Genomic DNA, 25,892 nt, shown 5'->3' on the forward strand with positions numbered 1-25,892 from the left:
ATGTTTACTTTCCTCCAGCTATAGCTAGATCTGTGATAGTGGACTCCATTTGGGACCAATTGTCTGATACATTGACGGAAGTGGGGCGCCTATTTCCCGGTACGAATATAATCTTATGTGGTGATTTTAATGCTAGATTGGGAACTAGCAGCTCCTTGGTTGAGGCCTCTTCGAATCAGGGCCCATGTTTTACACCGCAGTTGGATGCTAGGGTCTCTCAGGATACGCAGTCCAACAAACAGGGACGTAGGTTAGCCGAGATAATCAATTTGCTCCACCTGGAGTGCCTTCATGGCTCCCAGCTGGATATATCCCATGGAGCATATACTTATTTGACCAATAGAGGAGCTAGCGTGATTGACTATATATTTGTTTCGGGGGCTTTATTTTCAGAGGTACTAAGTTTCGATGTAGGCAATAGGGTTGAAAGTGATCACTTTCCTCTTTTGCTATTTCTTAAGATCCCCCATTCTCTTTTACCCTCTCACCGGTTTATCCATGAGGGTCACCTGCCAACAGAAAGAAGAATCCGCTGGTCTCCAACCACATATGCTTCAATATCACAATTATTGGTTAGTGCTCCCCTCCAATTATGTCGGCAAAACTTTATAACAGGGAAGGGAGAACCCCTAACTCAATATCAAGACATTATCAATGCTCTGAGACCCTGGTTAACCCAGTCTCCTTTACAGGGACCTATCAATCATCAGGCCAAGAGTTGGTTTGATAAAGAGTGCAAAAGGCCAGGAAATACCTAATGAATTATGCCAGGAGGGCTATTAGAGACCTACTAAATTTTTCCCGGGAGAACTTAATAGTTTTAAGATCAAACTATAAGGCTCTGCTTAAACATAAAAAGGAGTCCTTTGTTAGAACTGGCTGGCAATCTCTGTCACAAGCAGTCAAGGATAAAAACGACAATTTTGGGAGCTGGTTGCCAGAGGGTCTCACTCTAATTTCCCCCTGACCCCATGTCTGATCCCTGCAAGAGTGTGGTACGATCACTTTGCTGAAAGCCATCAAACTCAGCAGTTAGCCCGAGAGCCCCTCCTCCCGCGAAGTGAGCCCTCATCTCCATTTTGGCCTCCACTCACACCCAGCCACATTAAAGAACTTATTGCCTCCCTTAGTTCTGGGAAGGCACTTGGTGAGGACATGCTGCCCCCTGAAATTTTTATAAACTTTCCCGATTGGTGGGCACCGGTCCTCGCCAGATTGTTTACCCTAATAAACAATACAGGTGTGCTCCCCAACAAGTGGAACCAAAGTATTATTGTTCCAATTTATAAAAAGGGGGAGCGGCAAGATCCAAATAATTATCGCCCTATCAGCCTGTTGGATATTGGAGCCAAACTTTACGCCAAATTTCTTTTGCAGAAACTGGAGGACTGGGAGGAGGAAAACCAAATTATCTTTCCAGAACAAGCAGGGTTCAGAAAAGGCCAAAGCACAATAGATCATTGCACCACTCTTTCCTTTATAGCCAGACAATCAATTAGCAGCCCAACTAAAACATCTATACACAGCATTTGTTGATTTGGCAGCCGCCTTTGATTCTGTAGATAGAGCTAGGCTCTGGGAGAAACTGGCCAAATCTAATATTGATAGACGCCTATTGCTTTTGCTACAGGCATTATATACCGATAACTCTGCTAGAGTTAGGGTGGGTATTAAAGGCTCCCTAACAGACCCTTTCTCAGTCACAGCAGGGGTAAAACAGGGCTATCTTTTGGCCCTTTTTTAATTTAATTTTTATCTAAATGATATTGTCAAAGCGATTTCGGGCCCAGATCTCTTTCCCCCCTCATTGGGTGCTAGGAAAGTAGCGCTACTCCTCTACGCGGATGATATGATTTTATTATCTATCACCCGCGTCGGACTGAGACGGGGCCTGACAAGACTGGCCAGCTATTGCGATTCCGAAAATCTTCGAGTAAATTGTGCCAAAACCAAGATTATGGTTTTCGGCAAAAGGTCTCCTATCCATAAATGGTCACTCAATGGTCAGTCAATTGAACAATGTAGGACCTTCAAATATCTAGGTGTCCATTTTACCCACTTCCTCTCTTGGAAGAAGCACATTGAATTTACAAAAACAGCCGCCTTGAGAACGTGTGGTTCAATACTCACCTTTTCTCATTCAGTGGGGGGTAATTTGATCACCCCAGCATTGAAAATCTACCAGAGTAAGGTACTTGCACAGATACTGTATGGGGCCCCAGTTTGGGGATGGGAGGACTCATATTTAGATATATTAGAGTCAATTCAAAATAATTTTTTTAAAAAACTCCTATTCTTACCATCAAGCACCCCGGCGGCCCTTTTAAGATCAGAGGTAGGCTTTCCTTCCATTAGAGCCAGAATTCATCTGGCCCTACTAAACTACTGGAGGGCCAGCTCACATCCTCCCTCTTCCAAGTCAACCCTAAAAATAGGCGTTGAAACCGCTTTGCTGGACAAGTTTTGGTCTTCTCAACTGGCTAAGATCTGTCAGTTATACCATATTCCTCAACAGATTCTATTAGACCAAACCAGCAAGTTAAGCCTCAAGGAGGCCATTTTTCATCATAGTGCTTGGCTTGATAGACTGACAATAATGAATTCTAAGTTCTCAAAGTGGTATGGCCTTTTCAAATATGATCATTGCAGAGCAAACTATCTGGACCAGATCTCAGTTTTGAAATTACAACAGGCATTTACAGCTCTCAGGTTCCAGACAATGCCAACTGCATCTTTGTCTGGCCGATATAATAGCATTCCATGGACCCAGCGGTTATGTATCTGTGGAGCCCCCGAGGTGGAAGACCTTTCTCATTATTTGTTAAAATGTCCACTTTACAAACACCCTCGGGCCAAATTTCTGGATGGGCTTTTGCCTTGTGGGGGCCCAGAGCAGTTAGTTCCTTCTATTGTGTTTCTTGTGTCAAATACTGACCCGGAGATTTTGTACCGCGTGGCTCTCTTTGCCCTACCGGCCTCGAAGCTTCGGATAAAGTATCTAGCCGACAAGCAGTCGGCCTGACAGCTGCTGTTATGTACATGTTTTAATCCCTGCTTTTGGTGGGTAATGATAGCGCGTTTTGTATTTATAAATTTGTATAAATTTTATGCTTATTTACATTGCCTTCTGTACTGGCATCTCCTGCTAAGGCCTATGGCCAGGCAGTAAACAATAAACTGAAACTGTTAGATCTGGTACTTTACCTCATTAAGTAAAACAGCTTGTATTGTTTTGCATTTTGGCAGTGAAACATTTTATTTATCCAGTTTATTTTCATAATTTAAAACACCCTCTAAGTGGTTAAGGTAAAATAGTGCAAAATATTCATTTTAAAAAGCTATAAAAGAAGATGTTAAAAAAGTAGATGTAATAAGATTGTCAAAACAGATAAAATATAGAGTTTGTCAAAATATAAAATCTGTTTTAAACAGATTTAAAAACAAATATGCATAATAAAATTTCCTGTTTAGGTAAGCCTGCCTAAACAAAAATGTTTTTAGTCGGCATCAAAAACATCTGAAACTGATTGGCTGAACTGGTTTAAGAACATTCAAATTGCTCAGGGAACAAAGCTGTTGGAATATTTGCAGTTTACCTTCTGTGACGGAAGACAAATTGTCTATTCAGCTAGGATTAAAATCTCACATAGGCTGTAAATGCAGAGTACTTTGCCAGGTAGTCTGAGGATTGGGAACATGTAAATTCATTCATTTATTGCATTTTTACCCCACTCTTTCTCTAAGCAGCTCAGGGTAATGTAATGTAAATACCCCCTTTCTACTTCCAAAAAACTAGAGATAGCTTAGGCCTCAATGACTACAAGGAAGGATGCAGAGTAGCCACTGAATTAAGAAACAGGAATCAGGGAAGGAGAAAAGAGATTTGGGGATAAGATCAGAGGAGGCATAAAAATATTAATCAGAAAGAGGCTGAAGAAACCATTTCTGGTTGGAGACACACATGCAGGGCCTAGGTGCAATGTTGGGATGAAAACGGACCAACAGCAGGAGCAGGGTGTACTCACAAACTGACTTGTTCTTTGGCTGTAGGCTTCTAGTTGAAAACTAAAGGTCCAGATCTCACCAGAAGACAGTTTTCAAACAAGAGATTTAGGGTTTATCCACATGGGAGCATAACCGTGCTAAAGAAGCTGTTTTTGCCTCCATTTTCTGTTCGCACTGTCCACAGTAAGGGCTCAATGCCAGCTGCAAATAGTGTTTTCTAGTCACACTTGAGGGGAAGCATCAATCATGCAGTTTCCTAAAGACCATGCCCTCTAATTTAACATTTCCACTCCCTCTGCTTACCTAGCAACTGAGCATGCTCAGTTTGTTCTACCAGTAAGTTTCATTAAAAAAAAAACACAACTTGGTAGTTTTGTTACAATTGCTTGGCTAACCCCATTGTGGTTCAAGTGGAACCCAGGAGGTGCAAGGCCAGGAACTATACTCGCACCCCCACTCTCACACACCCCCACCTAATGGTATGGCTGGTGATGTGTTCCAGAGGTTTTGTGCGAAGGGTAACAAGGACAGCTGTTGAGACACAAAAAGTAACTAATTGCATAAATGTTCTGCATAAATGTTATCTCTTCCTTTGGCAGACTTCCCTCACCCATAGTGAATCCCATTGTTCGTTAGGAGCCTTAGTTTTCAGGGTCAGAAATATACATTTTGATACACACACACATACACACAGACTTTCAGACCTTGACAGGAGGGGGAGAGAGGAAAAAGTCTTTTAAAACCGAGACTTGAATCTAGTGGAGAAGAAAGAAAGAGGAAGGGGGCCCGAGGAACATCAGAGCTCCCACACACGTATATGATACTCTCAAGGAACGCATCAAGGACTGCAGGGACAGAACCGGGGAGACTCTGGGTCTTGGTGCAAAACCTTGAGACCAAGAGATTCCTTCCTGGTTTTGGATCAGAGCTCTTCCACATAGCTTCAGCTGTATTCAGCCGCCCACTACGGGCATAGGATAGGTAATCTCTCCTACCTTTCACCTCTTATAGTAATAGGGTCCTTTGATCTCTTTAGTTAAAAGTTATGAATGGGTTAGGATATTAATGATTAATGCTGCCACGCACCCAAGTAATTCTGTAATGCTTTTCTACTCTTTCTCTCAATAAAAGAAAGCTTTGCTTTATTTTGGTTTGGACCTGCATTTCTTGGGGAAAATATAGATACACCATTTAGGCACATTTCAGGGCAAAGTGCTTGTTCTTATCCCTAGCGAAAGATCTCCTCCTCTCAAGGAGGTGTGTTTCATGGGACATGAGGGTAGCAAATTCACACACTCAGGTTCCCAAGAGCACGTGTTGCAACAGTGTGATTATTTGTATTTCACTGGTACAATACAGATGAAATACAAACCTTTATTTGAGCAGTGTTATGCTTTTGTGCGCAAGTTAGGGGGAAAAGAAAAATAAGGCATCGTTTGCAGCAACATAAAAAAGGCATGCAGAACAGGACAGAGCAGGGGAGTTTCTCTTCAGCCCACAGGAAATGAAATGAAAGAAGGGAGGAGGAGGGAGTGGGTGTGGAGAGGGGAACGATTGACACACCCACCTAAAAGCATTGGAGCAAAGCATCTGCAAGCCCTAGAGATACGGAGTGAAGACTTTTTTCCTTCCCTTTTAGGATTATCAGAGGATTGGGTTAGTACGGATTTATGGGGGGAAACTGCGTGATAGCTTCTGTTTGCCAGTAACATCATGTGAACCATGTGAATTAAAAAGGGATGTGAATAGCACCAGACACACAGCTACATCTACGGTGTAGATGAGCCCTTGCAGTGCCAACATTATGGGGAAAACATACTTAGTAGTGATTTTATCACATCAACATTTAAAATCAAATGTAGTCCTAACACAGTAGTGTATGAAAGTAGAATAACAGGAGGGCAACAGTAAAGCTATATGTATATCTTGAATTCTGTACAGTGGGAACGTTTCTAGCTCTGTACCCACTCTCTGGGAAATAAAGCTGCCCTTGGTCCTTCATCACACCATACAACACAGGCCCCCAGCTTCTGCTCTTCACTGCTTTTCCCCTGCTTGACTCTCCTATGCTGCTTATATCACATTAGCTGTGGCTTTGCTGTGCTGCTCATGTCTAGTGTCTTGCCAACCCCATTTCTAAAATGCCAAGATCATGTTCTGGTGAAACAACATTGGGACTGAGTCCTATAGAGTATCCAGCCTTGCACAATCCCTCACATTTCGTTTTGTATAAAGGTTAAGTATATTTTAAAGAGGTGCTATGGAATTTTAATATTGGTGTTGTATAGATTAGTGATTGTAATATAGACAGTTAAAAGTTGCTTTGAAGCTGTGATTGTTCTAAGCTTTAACTGTAGGACAAATATATTTATAAGGAAAATGTATTAATTTTGATTAAATAAATCTATTAAATTTTTAAAAAGAAAATACAATACCTTATCTGCTGCCATTTTGAAATACTTCAAGGCTGTTATATTACTCTGAGGCACTGTAGCACTTCCTTCTAAATGCATCTAGAGTATTAAAAGGGGATATTTCTTTAAGCAATGATGGCTATGTGTGGAAATACCTCCATTTACCATTATAATTTGCAATATGAACTGATGTAGTTCTTCTCTAAATCTTACTCTGCTTTGCAGCTTTTCTTCCTGTTTCCTGTTCAGTATAATGAAGCTTATTATGACTGTTGGGCTTTGGGGAGTTACTTTAAAACTACATGTATAAAAAACAAACAGCTGAAAAAAATCTGAATTTGTTCCCAAAAGAAATCCCCACAAGGATACCCATAAATTACAGTAATGCAACTAAAATCTTTAATGTTGTTTAATTTACCTATACTTCCATGTTTAGGGGACAGAGCAGCAGCAGCACCCTCCTAGCAGTGGTGGTGCTGAGTTTGCCGGGTTGGGGTGAAGTGAAGATGAAGTTTGGGGAGCTCCCTTGGCCTTGTCTCCGCTTTACCCCACCCAGTCCTGGGGCATGCAGCATCTCTGCTGCTCTGCCCACCATGCACTGCTGCTGATTAAAACAATATTAGGGTTGAGAAATATGTTTTAAAATACTGAAGGTCTAGGTGTAGCAACAGATCTTCAGGATCACTGCTGTCTCAACAGTACCAGCTTAGTCCAGCCAAGTAATCCTGGTTTATTCAATGCCCTTATTCTTAGGCATCTGAACCAATAGATTGGTTGATTGTTCAGAAAAAAAAATAGCATCTTGAAAAGTAACTCCCTTTAAGATATTTCAAGACTTGCAAATTCTTGCAAATATAATCTGCTGTGATATACATAATGATCACTGAAGAACGTGGACAAAAAGGGCTGGTTCATAATGACTGATATTTTCCTTCATGAAACCATGACTGTTGGTCTAAGATCATAAGGAGAAATTATCATTGAGGACTATACATTTTCCCCAGCAGCTGTGATCATAGAAAAGGCTGCTGGCTCACTGCACTTACCATTCTGTTGACACCATGGATTCAGGTACCCACATATCTGACTGGCAATTAGCAGTATGAACAGCCATGGCATTTCTTACATTGGCTTGGACCTGAATAGTCCTTTTGCAAAATGAAGGGGTCCTTCTATTCATGGAAGGGACTTGAATACAGTGAAGGCTTCCATTGGCAGAAGGAGAGAGGCGGGTTTTTCTGATTTCCCCCTTTCCAGCCTGTGGTGTCACCTTCCCAGTCCTCTAAAACAGATTTTTGGGGAGTTGGAGGCGAATGGAAGAATCATCTAAATTCTCCTCCCCTTCTGCCAGCAGGACATCACGATAATTCAGAGAAGCACTTTTCCCCCATAGGCCAATCAGGAAATGTCTGGAGGCTGGAGGGGGGAAGAAATGTCACGTCCCCCTCAAAACTGTTTATGCCTCTTCAGAGTCTTTCTTAAGTTTGTCACTCTGTTTCAAAACACATCACTTCCAAGTCAATCACAATATTCCTATGATTTTGCATACAGAGATACAGGATAGTCAATCTCTTTGGCAGTGCCTCAGTGGAATGCCATGATCACACAGGATAGGTGAGTACTGTTGTTTCATGTACTCTTAAACATAGGACTGGAGACTGTTTCTAGCCATTCCTTCCTCCACTCTGCTTTGAGCTCATCACACCAGCCATATATGTACTTGAGAATGGCTTCAACCCACTGTAGCCTGACTCTGCTAGAATGTGAAAAAACTACAAAGGGTCATAGATAGGGGTCTCAAACTATTAAATGAATCCCAAGAAGCAAAGATAGGTACCTTTCCCAGGAATGCCATACCATGTGCATCCCCTGCATTTGCTGCCTTTAGGAAATAGTAGAAGGCTTTCTAAAGGAAAATAGCAGAAGAAAGTTATCATTTATACAACAATGTTTCCAAATATGGTTTTTAAAGCTATTGGTGACTTCTAATCAAGGCACATACAGTATTCTCTTGCCTTGACATCTGTTCATAATTAGACGGACCAGTATATATTGGTAGGTACACAATAACCCGAGCTGTCACCTTTACATTCTAGACTGTGCAAACTGTTGGGGAAAGGCCACTGCTCAGTGGCAGAGCACATGCTTTGCATGCAAAAAATCCCAGGTTCAGTCCCTGATGTGTCTATGTAGTGCTGGGAAAGATTCCTGCCTGAAACCATTCCCAGTGTTGACAAGACTGAATTAGATGGACCAGTGGTCTGACTTGGTATAAGACGGCTTGCTATGTTGTTGCTAACCTTTGTATGAGTGAGTCCTGAGCTAGTTCTCATGTTATTAAAGACATGGGTAGACCATACATGAACGTATGAAAACAAAGTGTAACACAACTGAAATGTATACTTTTTATCTTTAACAGAAGATCCATCAAGTATTTTGGCATTCACAGTATGTTTCCTTGCATCTTCAGGAATGGATCAAACTTGTCAAAGTTCATTGCAGCTGTCAAAAGTGAGAATTGCCCTACGTTTATGAAGCTCTGATCTGTGTTTCACATGAAAATTATGGTCAGCATCCAAAGAACACTAGGTCTGCATGCCCAAGGATGATTTGGATTTCTGTTTCTTGAACCCTGTGGTGCATGACAAAGATGTTTGAAACAGGGAAGTTGCAAAAGCTGATCGTAATATATGGCATGGAGGTCTGCTGTTCACAGAAAACAACCCACAAATATTCCACTGAGTGAGTGCAAGCCACTGGGTTAATCTGAAGATCTTGGGGCCCTGGCCAATCAGTGTGGTTCCAGCAACAAGAAGTTGTGCCTCAGTAAAAATTATGAATGTCTTGAAGGTGTCACATGTATGTCTGTTTTAAAACTGAGTGTACAGTCCAGTTAACTCGACATACACTTTTAATATGTTTTAAAGAGACGGGAAAGGCAGAAAACAAAACAATTTTTAGTTCCATTTGTTGAAAATACATAAATCTTAGGTTGTGATGCAGAAGGGCACCTTTTCCCCCTCAAAGAATACCCTTCAGAAGCTGCCTTACAGAACCCTCATCTTTTGCTGTCAAAACTCCCAAACTGAGAAAGCAGACTATACACTTGGTGCATGAATGTTTTAAAGGAGAAACCAAGCAAAAAGAGCATACAAACACACACAGCTGGTGTTTCTGTTTTTAAAAACTCTAGCACCAACTTCCCAAAATGTTGTTTGAACTCAGGGAAAATTAAATTAAAGATAGGGCTAGATTCTCAAAAGAATATATAAGCATGACTGTCTGCACCAGGGCATTACTACGTGATTTTAAACACATTCACTGGAAGCATCCCATTAAAATCAACAAAATATAACTGTAACATCTAAAACTGTACAAGCACCATGTTCATCATTGTTATCTACCTATGTACACTTACGGCATGATCTCTCTCTAGTCCTTTTCTTCCTGCAAGATGCAGCTGTCCAAGATACACCTAGAAGTAATTATTTTAAAAATAAATGTTTTTATTTGAGCCAAAAATCAATGAGCAAGAATGACCCAATGTCACACCAGCAGGCACAAGAGGATTTCCCCCTCTCCCTTCCCCTCTCCCTCCAACCCCCTGGAGCAGATTTCTTTGGAGCTGCAGGGGGCTAAAGGGGATGAGAGGATTCAACAAATTTATGAGGATAAATGTACCAATGGCTACTAGCCATGATGGCTATGCATTATCTCCCAACATCCGAGGCAGCAAGCTTCAGAATAACAGTTGCTAGGAATCATCGGTGGGGAAAGTGCTGCTGTGTTCAGGTCCTGCTTTCAGGCTTCCCATGGGCATCTGGCTGGCCACTGTGAGAACAGGATGCTGGACTAGACAGCCTTTGGCGATCCAGCAGGCTTTTCTTATATCCCGATAAATTGCTTTTTTTTTACTATTTTGTTATTTTTTTAACAGGCTTATTTATTGTATATTTTAATTACAGATGTTTTTTATGTTTTGATGGAATTGTTTTATTGTGTATTTTACGTAGGTGAAGGGATATCAGTTGGTACCATTAACAATTGACTGTACTATATGTAAACCACTTTGAAGCCATTTTAGCATGTAAGCAGTATATAAATTAATGAATATTCAATAAAAATAAAAATAAGCAAATATAAAATAACATTTCTTACCTGTATCTGTGTGTCTCCTCTTTCAGCCAAATACTTGTAGTACTGATGTATATCCCAGTCCAAGAATTCTGTATTAAAACTCAGATTTTCTGCTCTTTCCATCAGTTTCACTTTTTCAACTAGCATATCTTCATTTTTTTCTAATTTGGTGGCAACTAATAAGAATAAGAATAATACCAAGTTATATAATCTAGAATCTGAGCAGATTTTGGGTTTCCTTTCCATGATGTAGATCAGGGTAGGGGAGCCAATGTTTTGAAATACAACTTTCATTATTCTTGACCATTGGAGGTGCTGGCTAGGGCTGAGAGATGTAGTCCACAACATCTGGAGGGCACCATGTTGGTACCCCTGATACAGACGGAATACATAGGGTTATGAAAGAGAGATTGGAATTCTGATCCTAAGCACTTGCCACTGGGAAATGTACCATAACATCTGGAGGCTGAATCTAAAAAATTGTGAGCATTAGGAAAACAGCTGCAACCGCTACTCTGCAAATGCTTGCAACAGACTTTGCATAAGAGTTCATACAATACTGTAAGTAATAGGTTAGGTTCCAGTGCAGTAAAGTGTTCCATCCTTCCAACCAACTTTCCTCACTTCAGTGATTGTGTAGGAACCAGTACTGTACTCATTGGCTTTAACCCTTAAGGGTGAGTCCGAGCTGAAATGCAACTGGGGAAGGTATCTCATTCACTCTCATATCAGCCTCACTTTCTCCTTTAGTTTTTTCTGCTTGTTCTACCTTGTTCCTCATTTTCAGTGTTCCTTTCTATGATGAGTCTTTCAGTTTGCTTCTATGGGTAGTTTTGGACCATTTTTTTCCTGTCAGCATGCTTTTAATCTTTCTCCAGACATTCTCCCCCAAACCCGTTTCCTGCCCCTTTTCCTTCCTGGTGGCTTTTTTCTTGGAGTGTATCACTCAAGTCTTGTCGTCAGTTTTGGTTAGTTCTCAAGCCCTTTTGTTATTGTCAGTGGAGTTTGTTAACTTATTCTTCCCTCAGCGTGACCCTTCCCACTTCTTCTATTCCCGTTCAGTCCCTCCGCAGTTTTGCCTCAGTAATGACTACTGCAGCTGAGGTGCTTTGCCTTTTTCAAGTGTTGTTCTCCTTTTTTCCTCCACCACTCTATATCTATTCCCAGTTTCCTCTTTCTGCGCCCAGTTACTGTTTTTATTCAATTTGGTTGCATCTTCTACTTCTGCCCTGATCCTCTTGTCTGCTTTACTTTAAAAAAATCATTCTAAGTGCCCTTCAGTGCCGTTTTCATTATAACAAGGAAGCCCTATAACACGGGTGCATCCTTTGTTCCCTGACCCCGTGGTATAATCAGGTTTTACTGTACTTCAGATGTTTCCACCTGTGCAAGAGATTGTACAAATAGAAGGCCATAATTGGATATGGCTTAACTTTTCTTGTGTAATGCTCTACTTTGAATTGCAAAACAGGGTGATCCTGGCTGCCTTGAAAGAGACAGTTATATGAGGCTCCTCACATGTTTTAGAACCTCAGAAAATCAGGATTCAAAAACATGTGGGGAGCCTCCACAGATACAAAAAGGTCCCTGCTTCAAACAGTTGCCTTCAACAAAAACAGCGATAGAGAGAAGCAGGGCCAGCCTATGTGTCCCCATTGCCTTTCATCACATATTTACAGTCCCCTAATTGTAATGCCTACATATAGCTTCTATCAGACCTTATTTTGCCATTTGTGACTGTGTTTTAGCACAAATGGACATGATGAGTAACTGAATTCTTGGGTTCTTGGAAAATCTGTTCCTTTTGTACGTTATTATTAATTTGGATGAGAGGTTTTTTTCACTGAAGGTCTAAAATTTCTTAGTCTTTAACAGTTAGAAACAATTTAATGCTATTTTAAATTAGAGTTCATTTTTTAATTATATCTGTCTATATTTATTTATTCATGTATTATATGCTTTTAACTTTGGTAGGTTTTTAATTGTATGGTTTTTATCTGGAAGCCACCATGAGTTCCAATTTGGAAAACGGCGGGGTATAAATAAAGTTAATAATAATAATAATAATAATAATTTAATGTGTCACAAGCATCTTAAAACAAAAAAATGGAAGTAGTATCTTAAAACAGGGCAAAATATAATAAATGAAGGCCACCTACTGAAATTTGCAACTTTGCTGTAATAAATTAGTGCTGCTTCACAGCTCCTTGGAACACTGATTCCTAACCAGTAACGATAACCCTATAAAAAAGTTTATAATTATTCTAATTATCAGTCAGAAATCTATAACTGGAAATAGTCAAATAAGTGATCTACAAACCATGATCATCTGGGATATAAGATTTCCCCCAATACTTGCAAATGTGTAGTATACAAGTGCCTAAAGAGGGAGAAAAATCAAAATCATGCTGGGAATTTAAACACGCACGCACGCATGCACCCACACCCACAAAATAACAATAATAATAATTAATTTATTTCGGTCATTCACCAGCAGAACAATACAGAACAATTTGCATGTAGTTTATAGTTACAAGATAAAAACTTAACTCATCAATAAGCTAAGAAAATATTTTAAAATCATTTAACTAGAACCTTTCTGCAAGCAATGACAGCTACGCAAAATTTTGCTACCAATTCTGTAACCTCGTGACATCGGTCCTCGAGTAGACTACGAATGTGTCTGGGACTCTCGGCATTTTAGCCAAACATAGGGTAATAAAAAGTTCACGGAGGTCGAGATATAACGAGCACTGGAGTAAAACGTGATCAATAGTTTCCACAACACCGGCCTCACAGAGGCATACCCGGTCAGTAAAAGGAATTTTCTTGTACCTTCCTTCCAAAAGTGCTGAGGGGAGTACATTAAAACGTGCCAATGTGAATGATCTCCTATACTTGGTGATGCTCAATTTGGTTAAATAGCCCGCAGGTGCTAAGGAACTCACACTGAGCCGATAAGATGGATATGCCGCCACACAACTCAGATTATTTTGTAGTTCAATGTCACGAAGACGTTGGCATATAACTTCCTTGGCCTTGCTATAGCCCAGGCCTATTACCACCGACTGTGATAGACCAATCAAATGTAATTTATTAATTACAGCAATTTGCCATCGTGATTGAAAAGTGTCTATCACACACACACACACACATAGATCAAAGGCTTCCATAACAATAGGATAAAGTTAGAAAAGCATTTGATTACCTTTGCTTGATTATATTCCACTCCTATTCCATATGAAGACAAGAATCCTAATGCCTGTAGAAGCAAATAAATGTTCAGCCAATTCCTTTTGCTTTTTAATCATTTATTTTGTTAACAGTTCATTTAGGCCCAATATTTGATGTGGTTAAATCATTCTGAAGTGATCTTACCAAGTCAATTTCATGCAGTCAGCATTTAACTTAAATGTACTTGAGTGGAGGCAACAGGTATATTTACTCTACTAGCACACCATGAAATTTAGGAAAACGACATTTCCTAAAGTAGTAAACTTCTGCTTGGATTCTACCATTTCAGACTGCTTACATGACTGAATGCTCCCTGCTTCAAGGAGGTATGAGTGGCTGCAGTGGCTCCTGGTCTTTGAAATACTCTCCCCCGGGAGGTGTGCCCCACTCCAAGTCTAACATGTTTTCAGAGCCACACTAAACCTTTTTTAGATACTTAACAATCTGAAAGTTATGCGTCTCTTGTCCATTCTGTAGATGGCTTTTGGCGTGCTATGGTGATCCCTTCTGATACTTTTTATAGTGGGGAATGTGTACTTAGGGGTTGGAATGTTAAGTGTGATCACTTCTAGTCATTACTGTATGTTTTAATATTTATTTGTTTAATAGGTAAGTCACTTTGATTTTGGGTGTAAGGTGACACATAGAGGTTATATCAACAAAATTCCCTTCACACAGAAAAATAGCATGTCAGAAAGAAGCCTAGAATCCTTATCTCAAGCATGCCATGTGGAGAGATGGAGGAGTAATTAATCATGTGAGCTCACATCTGCACTCTGTTACATCCTAGACACAATATCTGAGTGAGAACTAGTTGATAAGAGTTTGCCCTGACATAGTGAATATCAGTTCTTACCACATGAGGAACAGACTGAATTGATATATTCCTCCCATGGAACACAACAACCACAATGTGGCAATCAAGCCAGGCAGAGCAAATCCAAGCCCCCAATCCATCATGCTGGAAGGGGTTTGGAGGTGTCTCTCCACCTAGCTCTGCTCAGCTTCACCAGCTTCCAATAGCAGGGAAGCCCTACCAGCAAGTAACACTCAACATACATACTACATTGGGTTTTACAGGAATGTGTATTACACAGCCACAAGAGTGGCTGTATACTATAGGCAGCATGGATTTTTCACATTCCGCAATGTTAAATTGAAGATATCCCCCATGCCATTCTGATGCTTCCCAAAAGCTCATTTCCAAACAAAACCTTACAAAACTTATAATCCTGAACTCAGAAACATTTGCTTAACAACCCTCTAAATTTTCATGGCATTTTCAAAACAGAGAGAATAGAGAGTTCAAAGTCTAAAAAGAGAGAGAGAAAAACCCAGAGCCCTTTTGGACTTTTTTCTGAGAGTTCTCATAATCTGTTGAAATTCATTAAAAATCTGCCATGTTCACAAAGTACCTGTGATCCTAATACTGACCTTGCCCCATACTCTGACCATCTTCTGCAGTTTAAAAGTTAAAAAAAATGCCTGGCTGATTTTTAATTAATTTAAGAAATTTTGCATTGAACTGAATGATAGTGTCGGGCATGCGCAGTAAGAACCAAGATTAATTGCTGGTCTAACATGCCACAAAAAACAAATAACATGGAAAAAGCTGTTGTCCTTTTTAATGATGAATTAACTACTAAAGTTTATATATAACAATTTCATTTCTCACCAATAGTTATGGAACTCTAAAATTGGATACCATTTGTGCTCAAGTTTAAATCAGGGATAGCCAACCTATTTATCAGCTAGAGGGGCATTCAGTTTTCCAGACCATGGTCCAAAGGATGGAAGTGATTTTTTGTCATGCTAACTGACCTCCTGCTATGGTCAGAAATCAGGAGCTATAATAAAGTTGTGCCTTTTATAGCTATTTCAAATTGATTTAGCTTAGGTGACAGACACTGTATATGAGGTGTATAAATATAAAAACACACACATATATAATATGCTTGTAATGTGCTCAGGTGTTTATAGAGAGAGAGCTTAAATATAGAGGAGGGGAGGGGGGAACACACACAGAGATAACATGCCTATTACATATAAAACCAAAAGGAGAGATGTAACATTAAAGTGCTCCAGGAAATAGCTTGAAAACATTTTCCTTTTCCTTCAGAATGTTTCCATTTCTGATAGCAGTCCTGAGAATATTTTAACATTATAATGTACAGTTCCACTCTTGGCCTTAATTGCCAGTTGTTTCTAAAGAAATTTATTCCAATCTATTTGTAGCAACAGAAAAGAAAAAGTAAAACTTAAAAAATCTAGTGACACCTGAAAAACGAATACATTTGATGTGGTATCATCTTTCATGGACTAGAGCAGTGGTGCTCAACCTTTTTTGCTCCATTCCCCCCTTTCACCATTGTTCAGAATATAATTCCCCCCTTCCCAAGATAGTCTCTCATAGCGTGTTGACGTTTCACGAGTGACGGTGGTGTTTCTCGTGAGAGAAAAATTTCTTAGTTTATATTATAACAGAATTTCTTGGAGCACTTTCTGGTCTTTAAATAATAATTTAATTTTGCAAATGAAAATAATGCTGCATGTTCAAGCATCGATTTTAATCTGTGACATTCAATAAACTTTATTGAATGTCGCAGATTAAATTAAAAACAAACTACAATTTTACAGATTGTACATAATCTACAGGACATCACACTTTGCTGAATAGTGGTCCCAATTCCCCCCCTGGAACCCTAAAATCCCCCCCGGGGGGAATTCCCCCCTTGTTGAGAACCCATGGACTAGAGCCTACTTTATCTGATGCATGTGGGTGCGCTGCTAACCCATGAAAACGTACATATGTTAGGGTGATATCCAATATTACTCATACTGAGAGACACTGAAATCAACAAACCCCTTCCTGTCTTTAAGATGCTGTAAGACCCTTTAGTTATTCTTTCAACAAAGCTGACACTAATCTGAACAGAGGCACAGTTGAAAAATAAGAATTCCAGGCAGGAGAGAAGCAAATGCCTATAATACTGGACTAGAAAGAGGGGTGGCAGGCCTTTCTTGTAGATAGCATGGGGGGGGGGGAGACTCCTGAAACAATCTGTTCAGATGTTACATTGATATAGATGTGGCCATCAAGACAACATACCTGAGCTGATAACACAGCAGTGAGTTATATTCAGTCCTGTTAAACAGTAAGACTGTTTTGGCACTTTTGGTCTGTCTGCTACTTAATGACCCATCCACAATTCATGTACTGTATTCTTTTTATCCATATATGCAGACATAGAAAATAATTAAGACACATCTGCAAAATGTTATGAAAATCTTGACCAAAGATTCAACAGTCAGCATAAACTGTGAAATGCCTCATCATGTTCACAGAATCATGTGAAAGGAATGCAAGGGGGCATCCATTTGTGATTTATGAGGTAAGCAGTAAGTCTGAGTATCTGAATTTTCAGCCAGTCCTTTATGCATAGTTTTTTTTTTACTATTACTAGATATTGTCCGTAAGTCTTTTTCAGTTAACATTGATAATTTGCCTCAAATCAGAACATTTTAGCCACACTAGATATGTTTGAAAAATATCTTTAGTTCTTAAATCTTCACTTCTAAAAACCGTACACCATTTAATTTTGGCTCCAGGGAAACCACTGTCCACCTTCACAGTGTCTTCAGAGGAATGAGGACTGAAGCCTTGGTCTGCAGTTTTGTTGGCCAAGGCATTTTGGAACATGTTTTCTGAATACACCAGCTATCCTCTTGAAATCAGGCTATTTAATTAATAATTAACTTTGTGTCCCTACCTTGTTGACATTTCTTGGCTTAGAGTAAACCACATTACCACTTTTCAGATATTTATGCATTCTAAAGTAGACTAGTGTCTATTTAAAGCATTAGCTAATTAAAGATCACATACAGTCTGGCCTTTATGAGACCCTTCTTCAGCTAAAATCTCATACAATGACACAGCTGCTTTTACATTTTGAGGACCATTATATCCAAACAGCATGTCAGCTGCAAGCTTCTCCATGGCTTTCTGGCTTCCCATTTCTGCTGCTTTGACAAGGAGCTGGTGGGCTCTGATTTGGAGATACAAAGCTCAAATTTAGTTAGTCAGATATGAAAACCTCTCATATATACATGTACATTAATATCTAATATGAGTTTCCTCTCCTGTAACTTTGTATTGGCAGTTTACCCCCTTCATCACTGCAGAGAATTCCAACACAAAAAGTAAGTACAACTCAACAGGTCAGACAGGACTGAATGCAGCTGTGGATTTGCTTAGTAACTTGTTGAGACTGAAGTAGGGCCTAAGTACAAATTGCTGCCTCTGACCTACCCCACCTCCATGTGTTACCCCAGTAACACTTAGCAAAAGGAAGCATGACATATTATGATGTTCAGCATTTGCCGAATTCATTGGTTGCTGCTTGCATGGCATGCAGAAACACTGAATATGATGTTGTAACATCATGCATTTCTTTTCCCAAACATTACATGGGGCAGCCACAGCCACACATTCCCACCAAATGTCACTAATTTATTAGTAATGTATTTTGGGCATTTAGGAAATGCCCGATTAAGCATGCCCTTGGGTAGTTCACAAATGTAAAAATTAGTAAAACAAAAATCCATTCAATACAAAAAATTATAGCTGCACAACAGCCACGTGAAACCCTTGCAAGGCAGCATTAAGATCATATAACAACTTTTAAAAAACCTAAAACCAGCAAAGGGGAAAACACAAAATAGTTCAAAGAAATCAAAAAGCAGTGAGCTTTAGTTCTTAAAAGGCCTGAAAGAATAAAAAGGTCTTCACCTGGTGTTAATAAGATCCTAATGTAGAATGCTAGGGCATTCTATAACTGGGATGCTACCATCTAAAAGTCCCTTTGCCGAAAGTCAGGTCTCCATTGCTGGAACAAGGCATTTAACTGGCATTAGAATGGTATAGTGATGACAGTGCTGCTGTGAAACACATATTTGCACAAAACTCACTTACAGCTAGTTCACCCAATGCCTCACTTTATGACTTAACATTCAGTTATGATTTGCATGCTTGAATGGACCATCACAGATAGATATTTAATGTGACCTAAAACGACAATAAGAACCTAAAACTAAGAGTCTAAGAGGAACCCTGCTTAATCGGAATGCTATTTGGCTCAGCATTCCAGTCACATAGCAACTAACCAGATGCTTACAGGAAGCCAACAAGCAGGACATGCATGGAACAGCACTCTCCCGCTTGCGATCCCCAGCAACTGATATTCAGAGGCGTGCTGCCTCTAATCATTGAGGTTATATATAGCCATCACAGCTAGTAATCAATGATGGCTTTATCCTCCACAAATTTATAGAGTTCCCTTTTAAAGCCATGAAAATTGGTGGTCATCACTACATCTTATGTTAGCAAATTCCATGTTTTTCAACAGTTGTTGCACACATTTACTAGTCATCAAGTCCAGAGTCATCAGGCGATACAAACATGCAAGTGTAAACATGAACTAAGTTAGGATCTTTGAGGCTGAAAGTTATGGAAACTGAAAATATTTTTGTCTGGGGAGTTTGCTCTGATAAAAGGCTCAATGAATCAATATACTGGTATGTTTCAGGTGCAACACAGATCAACATGGCCTGTTCACATTCTATTGCTAGAATATATTGCTAAAGCTATACTAGAATGTATTGCTAAGTGCATTCGCTTCAGGAAGACTGATAAACTCAGAGCAGAAATACATTTCCAAACATGGCCTTGCATTTGCTGAATAATGACTACAGTGGTGTGTTATTTTCAAGGTAGGAACGGGTACTAACATTTTCCATTACCCTTTATCCGTGAAAACAGTTCCCTCTCCCCACAAGCATATTGCTCCCTTCAATTCACCCATCCAACTGAAACATCTTGCTGCCAAGGCCTATTGCCACAAATGCCCCTCTTCATGCCCCTCTTTTGCATCTGGGTTAGTAAGGGGGAAGATTCAGGGCCCTACTATAGATATTATGCAACATCCAAAATAAAAAAGGTTTTGAGGAATAAACGAGCTAATAGCATTGTCTAGATTTTGGGCATTTAACTCTTCACTGCTGATGTATTGTGTTGTCACACAACCGTGGAGCTCCCTTTCATTTGAGATTCATCAAAGCCTGAGCATCTTCCAAAACTCTTCCAAACTGTTTTATTTGGAAAGTCTTTCAGATCAATTTCTTACTTTAAATTCTGGTTTTTTTTGTATGTGGATTTTGACTGGGTCAAAAGACAGAGCACAGACTTGGTCAACATGTTCCAACATCTTAATCTGTGTAATTTAGGCAGATGTGGACCTACCTAATAGCTCTTGATCCTGGGGGCTAATATATCAAGACGAGGGTAACACTTTCTTTTTGGGCATTACCCAGTAGTCTCCTTTGGCGACTTTAAAAGGATAGCATAGGTAGATGTGACTATGCTCACTCCCGTTCTATTTAATTTGTCTGATTCCTATACCAAGACTTGTGGAAATCTGCAGTGCGAATTTATGAAGCACACTTATGGAGGCATCCTTTTATAATTACCGTAACTGTATGCAGACTTGCATACATACTGATTTATCTCTTCTCTGGGTCTGTATTAGTAAAACAACAGAGAGGACACTTACTTTTCCTTATCTTTTTTGCTTTTTGAATGTTTCAGTATTTTGAGGCTTCTCTGATAAAAACGATGACCTTTGTCCTCCTTTTTCTCAGTCTCCTTTCCCACTAGAAATGTGACCAGAAAAATAGTGTGATGTAATCATGATGTATCAATTTAGAGCAAATGATATTTTGATAAGGTATGTGTAATAAACAACATTTCTGTTCAAATATTTCAAATTCCAGTTAAGGCCAGAGTGGAATGTAAACAGAGAGTTTAAATAAGATTTGTTCATGAACTGAGACACTCTTAAAGCACAGTGGATTTGGTATAGTACACTACATGCTCTGTTAACATAGCTTATACTGCCAAACCCCATTAAGCATTTATTAATCCCCTTTGCTGAAAACTCTAGGCCAGGGATGAGGAAACTTTTTCAGCCCAAGGGCCACATTCCCTTCTGGACAACTTTCCAAGAGCCGCATGCCAGTAGTGGGTGGGGCAAGGGGCAAAAGTGGGTGGAACAATTAATGTAAATTTTACCTTTACAGTAGGCTAGTTTCTGCATAGTCACACATCCCTCTCTGTCATCTATCCAAGCAAGGAAGAGGCATTATCAGAGTTCAAGGACACATTCTGCCCTAGGGAAAATATTCAGGGTACAAAGCAGGGCCAGTGAGGGGTATGTCCTGCAGAAAGTGAGAGCGGCCTGGGGAGAGTTCTGAGGGCCCGACAGAGAGGACTGAATGGCCGCATTTGGACCGTGGGCCTGAGGTTCCCACCTTTGCTCATGTGCTGTAGTGAATTTCCACAACTATTCTTGAAAAAGGACTTTAAAAAAATCTGCATCTAAAACTGGGCTCATCTACACGGCGATTTAGTGTGTGTGTGGTGCTACTTGCATCCCCTTGTAATTCACATGGTTCACATGACATTGCAGGCATGCAGAAGCTATCACACAGTTTTTTCTTTTAAATCCGTATGAACCCAATCTGCTGATAATGCAAAAAGGAAAAGAAAAACTGTCTTAGCTGTGCTGCTCTCCTCCGTGTAGGCGCTTTGCTTCGATGTCTTTTTAGTGGCCAGGCTCTCTTATGCACCATCACCTGCTCCCTCTCTCTCTCTGCCACCTGCAAAAGCTGCTATAGCAGCTGCCTACTTTGCCTTTCACTCACCCCTCCCCATCTGCCTTTCACTCAGGCTTGGACAATGGGGGAGGGATAGAGGTCTAGTCAGTTTCATTTTTTCTTGTCAATTTCACCCCAAGGCACTCTCTGGCTTCAGCCTGGAACCAGAGGGAGTAAACATGTAAATTTAGAGGGCTGGGCCACAAGGAAACAGCGACACTAATCCTTCCCAGAGGAACGACTACTAGTGTGAATGGAAAACAGCAGATTTGAAGATACCATTGAGAATAATAAATAATAATAAATTTTATTTTTCAGTCGCCTATCTGTCCGGGTTAGGGACACTCTAGGCGACTTACAACAAGATTAAAAAACAATACATATATATATATCACACATGCAAATTTAAGCTAAAAACCATCCTTCAGTTCATTATAACATAGAGTTAATCTGTTCCAATCTTGTAGGCCTGCCTGAAGAGCCAGGTCTTTAAGGCTCGGCGAAAGCTTGACAAGGAGGGAGCGTGTCTGAGATCGAGAGGGAGGGAGTTCCAGAGGGTGGGGGCCACAACAGAAAAAGCCCTCTCTCTGGTCCGTACCAGCCTGGCTGTTCTCACCGGTGGGACCGAGAGAAGGTCTTGCGAGGCTGATCTCGTCAGGCGGCACAATTGGTGATTCTGGAGGCATTCCTTCAGATACACTGGGCCGAAACCGTATAGGGTTTTAAAGGTCAACACCAACACCTTGAATTGGGCCCGGTAGACAACTGGTAGCCAGTGAAGATCTAATAACATTGGGGTGATATGATCCCAGCGACGGCTATGTGTAATCAAGCGAGCCGCCGCATTCTGCACCAGTTGTAATTTCCGGACCGTTTTCAAGGGTAACCCCACGTAGAGCGCATTGCAGTAGTCTAAGCGAGAGGAGACCAGGGCATGTATCACTTGGGGGAGCAGATGAACAGGAAGGTAGGGTCGCAGTCTCCATATCAGATGTAATTGATACCAAGCTGCCCGGCTCACTGTTGTAATCTGAGCCTCCATGGACAGGCTGGACCTTGCAAATCTATCACGACGGTAAAACCAGCGTCTTTAGTGTGAAGGTATGCTCCTGTGTGGATAATCCGTGTGGATTGATTGTAAGAATGATAATTTATTGATAGTTCCTTTTAAAATATCGATATTTTCTTCTCTTTTCTTTCAATGAAAGAAAGCTTTGCTTTAGCATGGTTTGAATCTATCTTTCTTGAGTTATGCACACACTATTTAGGCACATTTCAGGGCAAAGCGCTCCTTATCCCTAGCAAAAGTTCACCCTCCTCTCTAGAAGATGTACTCTAATGGGACACATGGATGGCAGGTTCACATACTCAGGTTCCCAGTAGATACATGTGTAACAGTGTAATCCAGGAACATCTGAAGAACCCCAAGTTTCTCATCCCAGTTTGCAGTTTATAATTTTCTTATGTATCTGGCAAATTACTGGACAGTAATGATTACAGTATTTCAATATTTGCATTTATTTTATTTTTTACTGATGGGAAGGCAAACTCATCCCCATCTTCTTATGTCAAATCTATTGGTACAAATTTAGCATATGCGACCAGCTTTTGTAATATGTCCACCACTTTAAACTACGGCTCTTTCGTTGCTCATAACTTAGAATTTTCTTACATACTTGGCAAGTTTTTAATAGCACTACTTTACGACAACCTTCAAGTGATTCTTATGCATACAGGTAAAAAGTGCCATATAATTGATTCAGCAATGGCACAAAGCCCATCCCCAAACTGAGGATTAAACTGTAATGCCTGCAGCATTTATTGTGTTTATTTTTAGGATGGTAAATTAATGTTCTCTCCTCCATAACCAGTGGAGGTTGGTCCATTAGGGCAAATGGGACATTGCCCCACCAACCATGGTCTGCCTTCAGACAACCTGCACATGCCTGCCTTTTTAGTTATATCCAGTCCAGCGGGTGGCACTGGCTGTCACCATCCTCTTCCTTAGTGTTAGTGTTGCCCCTTGTAGAACTCAGCAGGGAGGGGAATGGTGACAAAACTAGCATTAGTTGGACTGGCATAGGCTCTGACTCTATCTACTGTATTGCTGGTCTCTCTGCCTTCTGCCCTACCAGTCCCAATGGGCACCAGCTATCAATGCCCATAACTGTATATTCATAGGAAGCAGCCTTATACTGAGTCAGGCAACTGTCTGCACAGACTGGCAGTCGCTTTCCAGGGTCTCAGACAAGGGGTCTTTCTGGGCCCTACCTGAAGATGGCAGGAATCGAACCACAGACCATCTGCTTGCAAAGAATATCCTCTGCCACTGAGCTACATTTCTCAGGGATTAGAGAAGAAAGGCCAACATAGTTTTATCCTCCACAATTGTCAGTGACTGGGTGAATTTGAGATTTATTTCTTACACTTAGTCAAAACAAACACCTTGTAATTATGCATAGCTAGAATGGCACACAGATTGGCTTTTGTCAAGATAACTAATGCACCATCTTGCGCTTGACAAGTGGGGCATGCCATTCTGAAAGAGTGTCCACTAACAGCAAACATGTCATAAGTGTCTAATACCAACTATTAGGCAGATGGGATCATGCCGACATAGTGGGCTTGAGGATGGCCATAATGCTACAAGATATGTCTGCTCTGTTATGGCCTTTCTATAATCCCTCTTACACCACATAAAAACTATAGTTGCTGTTACTACTTTGCATCTAGCAACAGCGGCTTTTGTTGGCCATTATGTGGTCATAAAATGTATTTTACAGTATGCTCAAAGACTGTCATTCTTTAAAAAGGTTTCGCTGAAGATTAATTTCTTCCAAAAAACATTTTGTACTGCCATTTTATATCAAAGTCCTGTTTTATTCAAGAATATAAAAAAAGAAAAGAAAAAAAGAACATGTTATACAGTGAAATGGCTTTTAAAAAGGAATGTAATAATAAATGCTTAACATGTTTTACATAGCACTAGTTCTACATTTTGCCCCGACTTTCTGACAAAAGGATTTAATTGCTGGTTTACTGAGCAATCCTATATTTATGTTACATGAGATCTGGAGATATACTATTGGCATTTCAGCAAAAGGAGTGTGGGATCCAATACATGTTCAACTGTGCAGAGGAAAAATATACAACATTACTAAAAATACAAAGGTGATTACAAAATGGCAGACATGCCCAAAGCGATCCTGGAAACACTGTCACAATCCACCAATCGGGGACTGTGCTGGCAACAACATCGCCATGCCACCCACACACAGAGGCTGCCAATGCACTCAGTACAATGGGGACACACCCCTGCATCATCACCACATGTAAAATAACACCACATTACTCCTATTCTTTCAGTCCCAATGGCACAACCAGCAGTGACCCCTGCTTTTGACAAGTCCCAGACATTACTAAAAAGATTTGAATTCCCTCATGCTGGTCACAAACACTTCTTTAGGAGCGCAACTCCCGCAACAAGAGGAAAAAGAACTACATCTCTCTCTGGGCAGAGGACCTGCACAAACCACACACAGCTTCCTGGGACAACGGTTTAAGACCAATCCAAGGAGGAAAAAGACTCTTGTCAATCAGTCAAGGAGAGTGACCAGGGCAGCCACAGTCACACACTGATAACAACAACCTACAGTGGCTCACTCCATAGGGCAGCTTTTGTACTCTCCAGATGTTTTGGACTACAACTCCCATAATCACTCAGCTATGTTGGCTGAGGCTGATGGGAGTTGCAGGGCAAAACTCTGGAGGGCACCATATTGAAGAAGACAGCTATATGGCATGGAGTTGGGAAGCAAGAAATGAGAATTCAAGACCCACCAGGGAAGGGAGTGACTGGCTCCCACCTGTTGCATCAAAAACATTCATGTCTGGGGCAGATGGGGCTCCTAGGACTGACACCCACACTACAAACACCCTAATGACTTAGCTACAGCAATCAGACAGTAGTCAGCAATCAGAGCAGTAGCAAATTTCTTGTGGAAATTGAAGCTGCCCATTGAAGTTAGACAGCTTCTGACATTGCACGCCTTTCACTGGGTGCTAAAACTATTTTTATAGGCTTTCCTAGAAAGATGAATGGACTTGACGGCAGTATCAAACCCCCTTTAGAAAACTGTTTTTATAAGTTATATTTTACTGTTGTTGTACACTGCTATGATATTTGGTTATGTTTAGCAGTCTATAAATATTTCTGATAAATAATAACAGAAGCAATGATGATGATGGGGGCATGTACCTACCCCTCTTCTCCCAGACCCAGTCATAGATACCAGGAACACAGCAACTACAGAAGGAGCCCTAATCTTCTGGAACAACTTATGCTTGACATGTTGAAGGGGACGGTTCCTGGTGCAACCCAGTGTACACTGA

General features: G+C 40.5%; 1 protein-coding gene across 3 annotated transcripts in view; it reads right to left on the bottom strand.

Annotated features, from left to right (window-relative positions):
- The window catches only part of SEL1L2 (SEL1L2 adaptor subunit of SYVN1 ubiquitin ligase), a 73,854-nt gene that overhangs the window by 25,635 nt on the left and 22,327 nt on the right, over positions 1-25,892 (bottom strand). For 2 of the 3 annotated variants that reach the window (XM_061622588.1, XM_061622587.1), the window contains exons 4-12: positions 20,399-20,498; positions 17,674-17,836; positions 13,765-13,818; positions 12,877-12,936; positions 12,716-12,797; positions 10,578-10,732; positions 9,838-9,894; positions 8,257-8,325; positions 6,441-6,518 (exon numbers count right to left, since the gene is read on the bottom strand). In XM_061622588.1, coding sequence (XP_061478572.1) covers positions 6,441-6,518; positions 8,257-8,325; positions 9,838-9,894; positions 10,578-10,732; positions 12,716-12,797; positions 12,877-12,936; positions 13,765-13,818; positions 17,674-17,836; positions 20,399-20,498 — 818 coding nt within the window. The remainder of the gene's footprint in view (positions 1-6,440; positions 6,519-8,256; positions 8,326-9,837; positions 9,895-10,577; positions 10,733-12,715; positions 12,798-12,876; positions 12,937-13,764; positions 13,819-17,673; positions 17,837-20,398; positions 20,499-25,892) is intronic. The other variant, XM_061622589.1, reaches the window with a different exon arrangement.

The sequence above is a fragment of the Rhineura floridana genome, chromosome 4 (genome assembly GCF_030035675.1).
Source record: "Rhineura floridana isolate rRhiFlo1 chromosome 4, rRhiFlo1.hap2, whole genome shotgun sequence".
Classification (NCBI taxonomy): domain Eukaryota; kingdom Metazoa; phylum Chordata; class Lepidosauria; order Squamata; family Rhineuridae; genus Rhineura; species Rhineura floridana.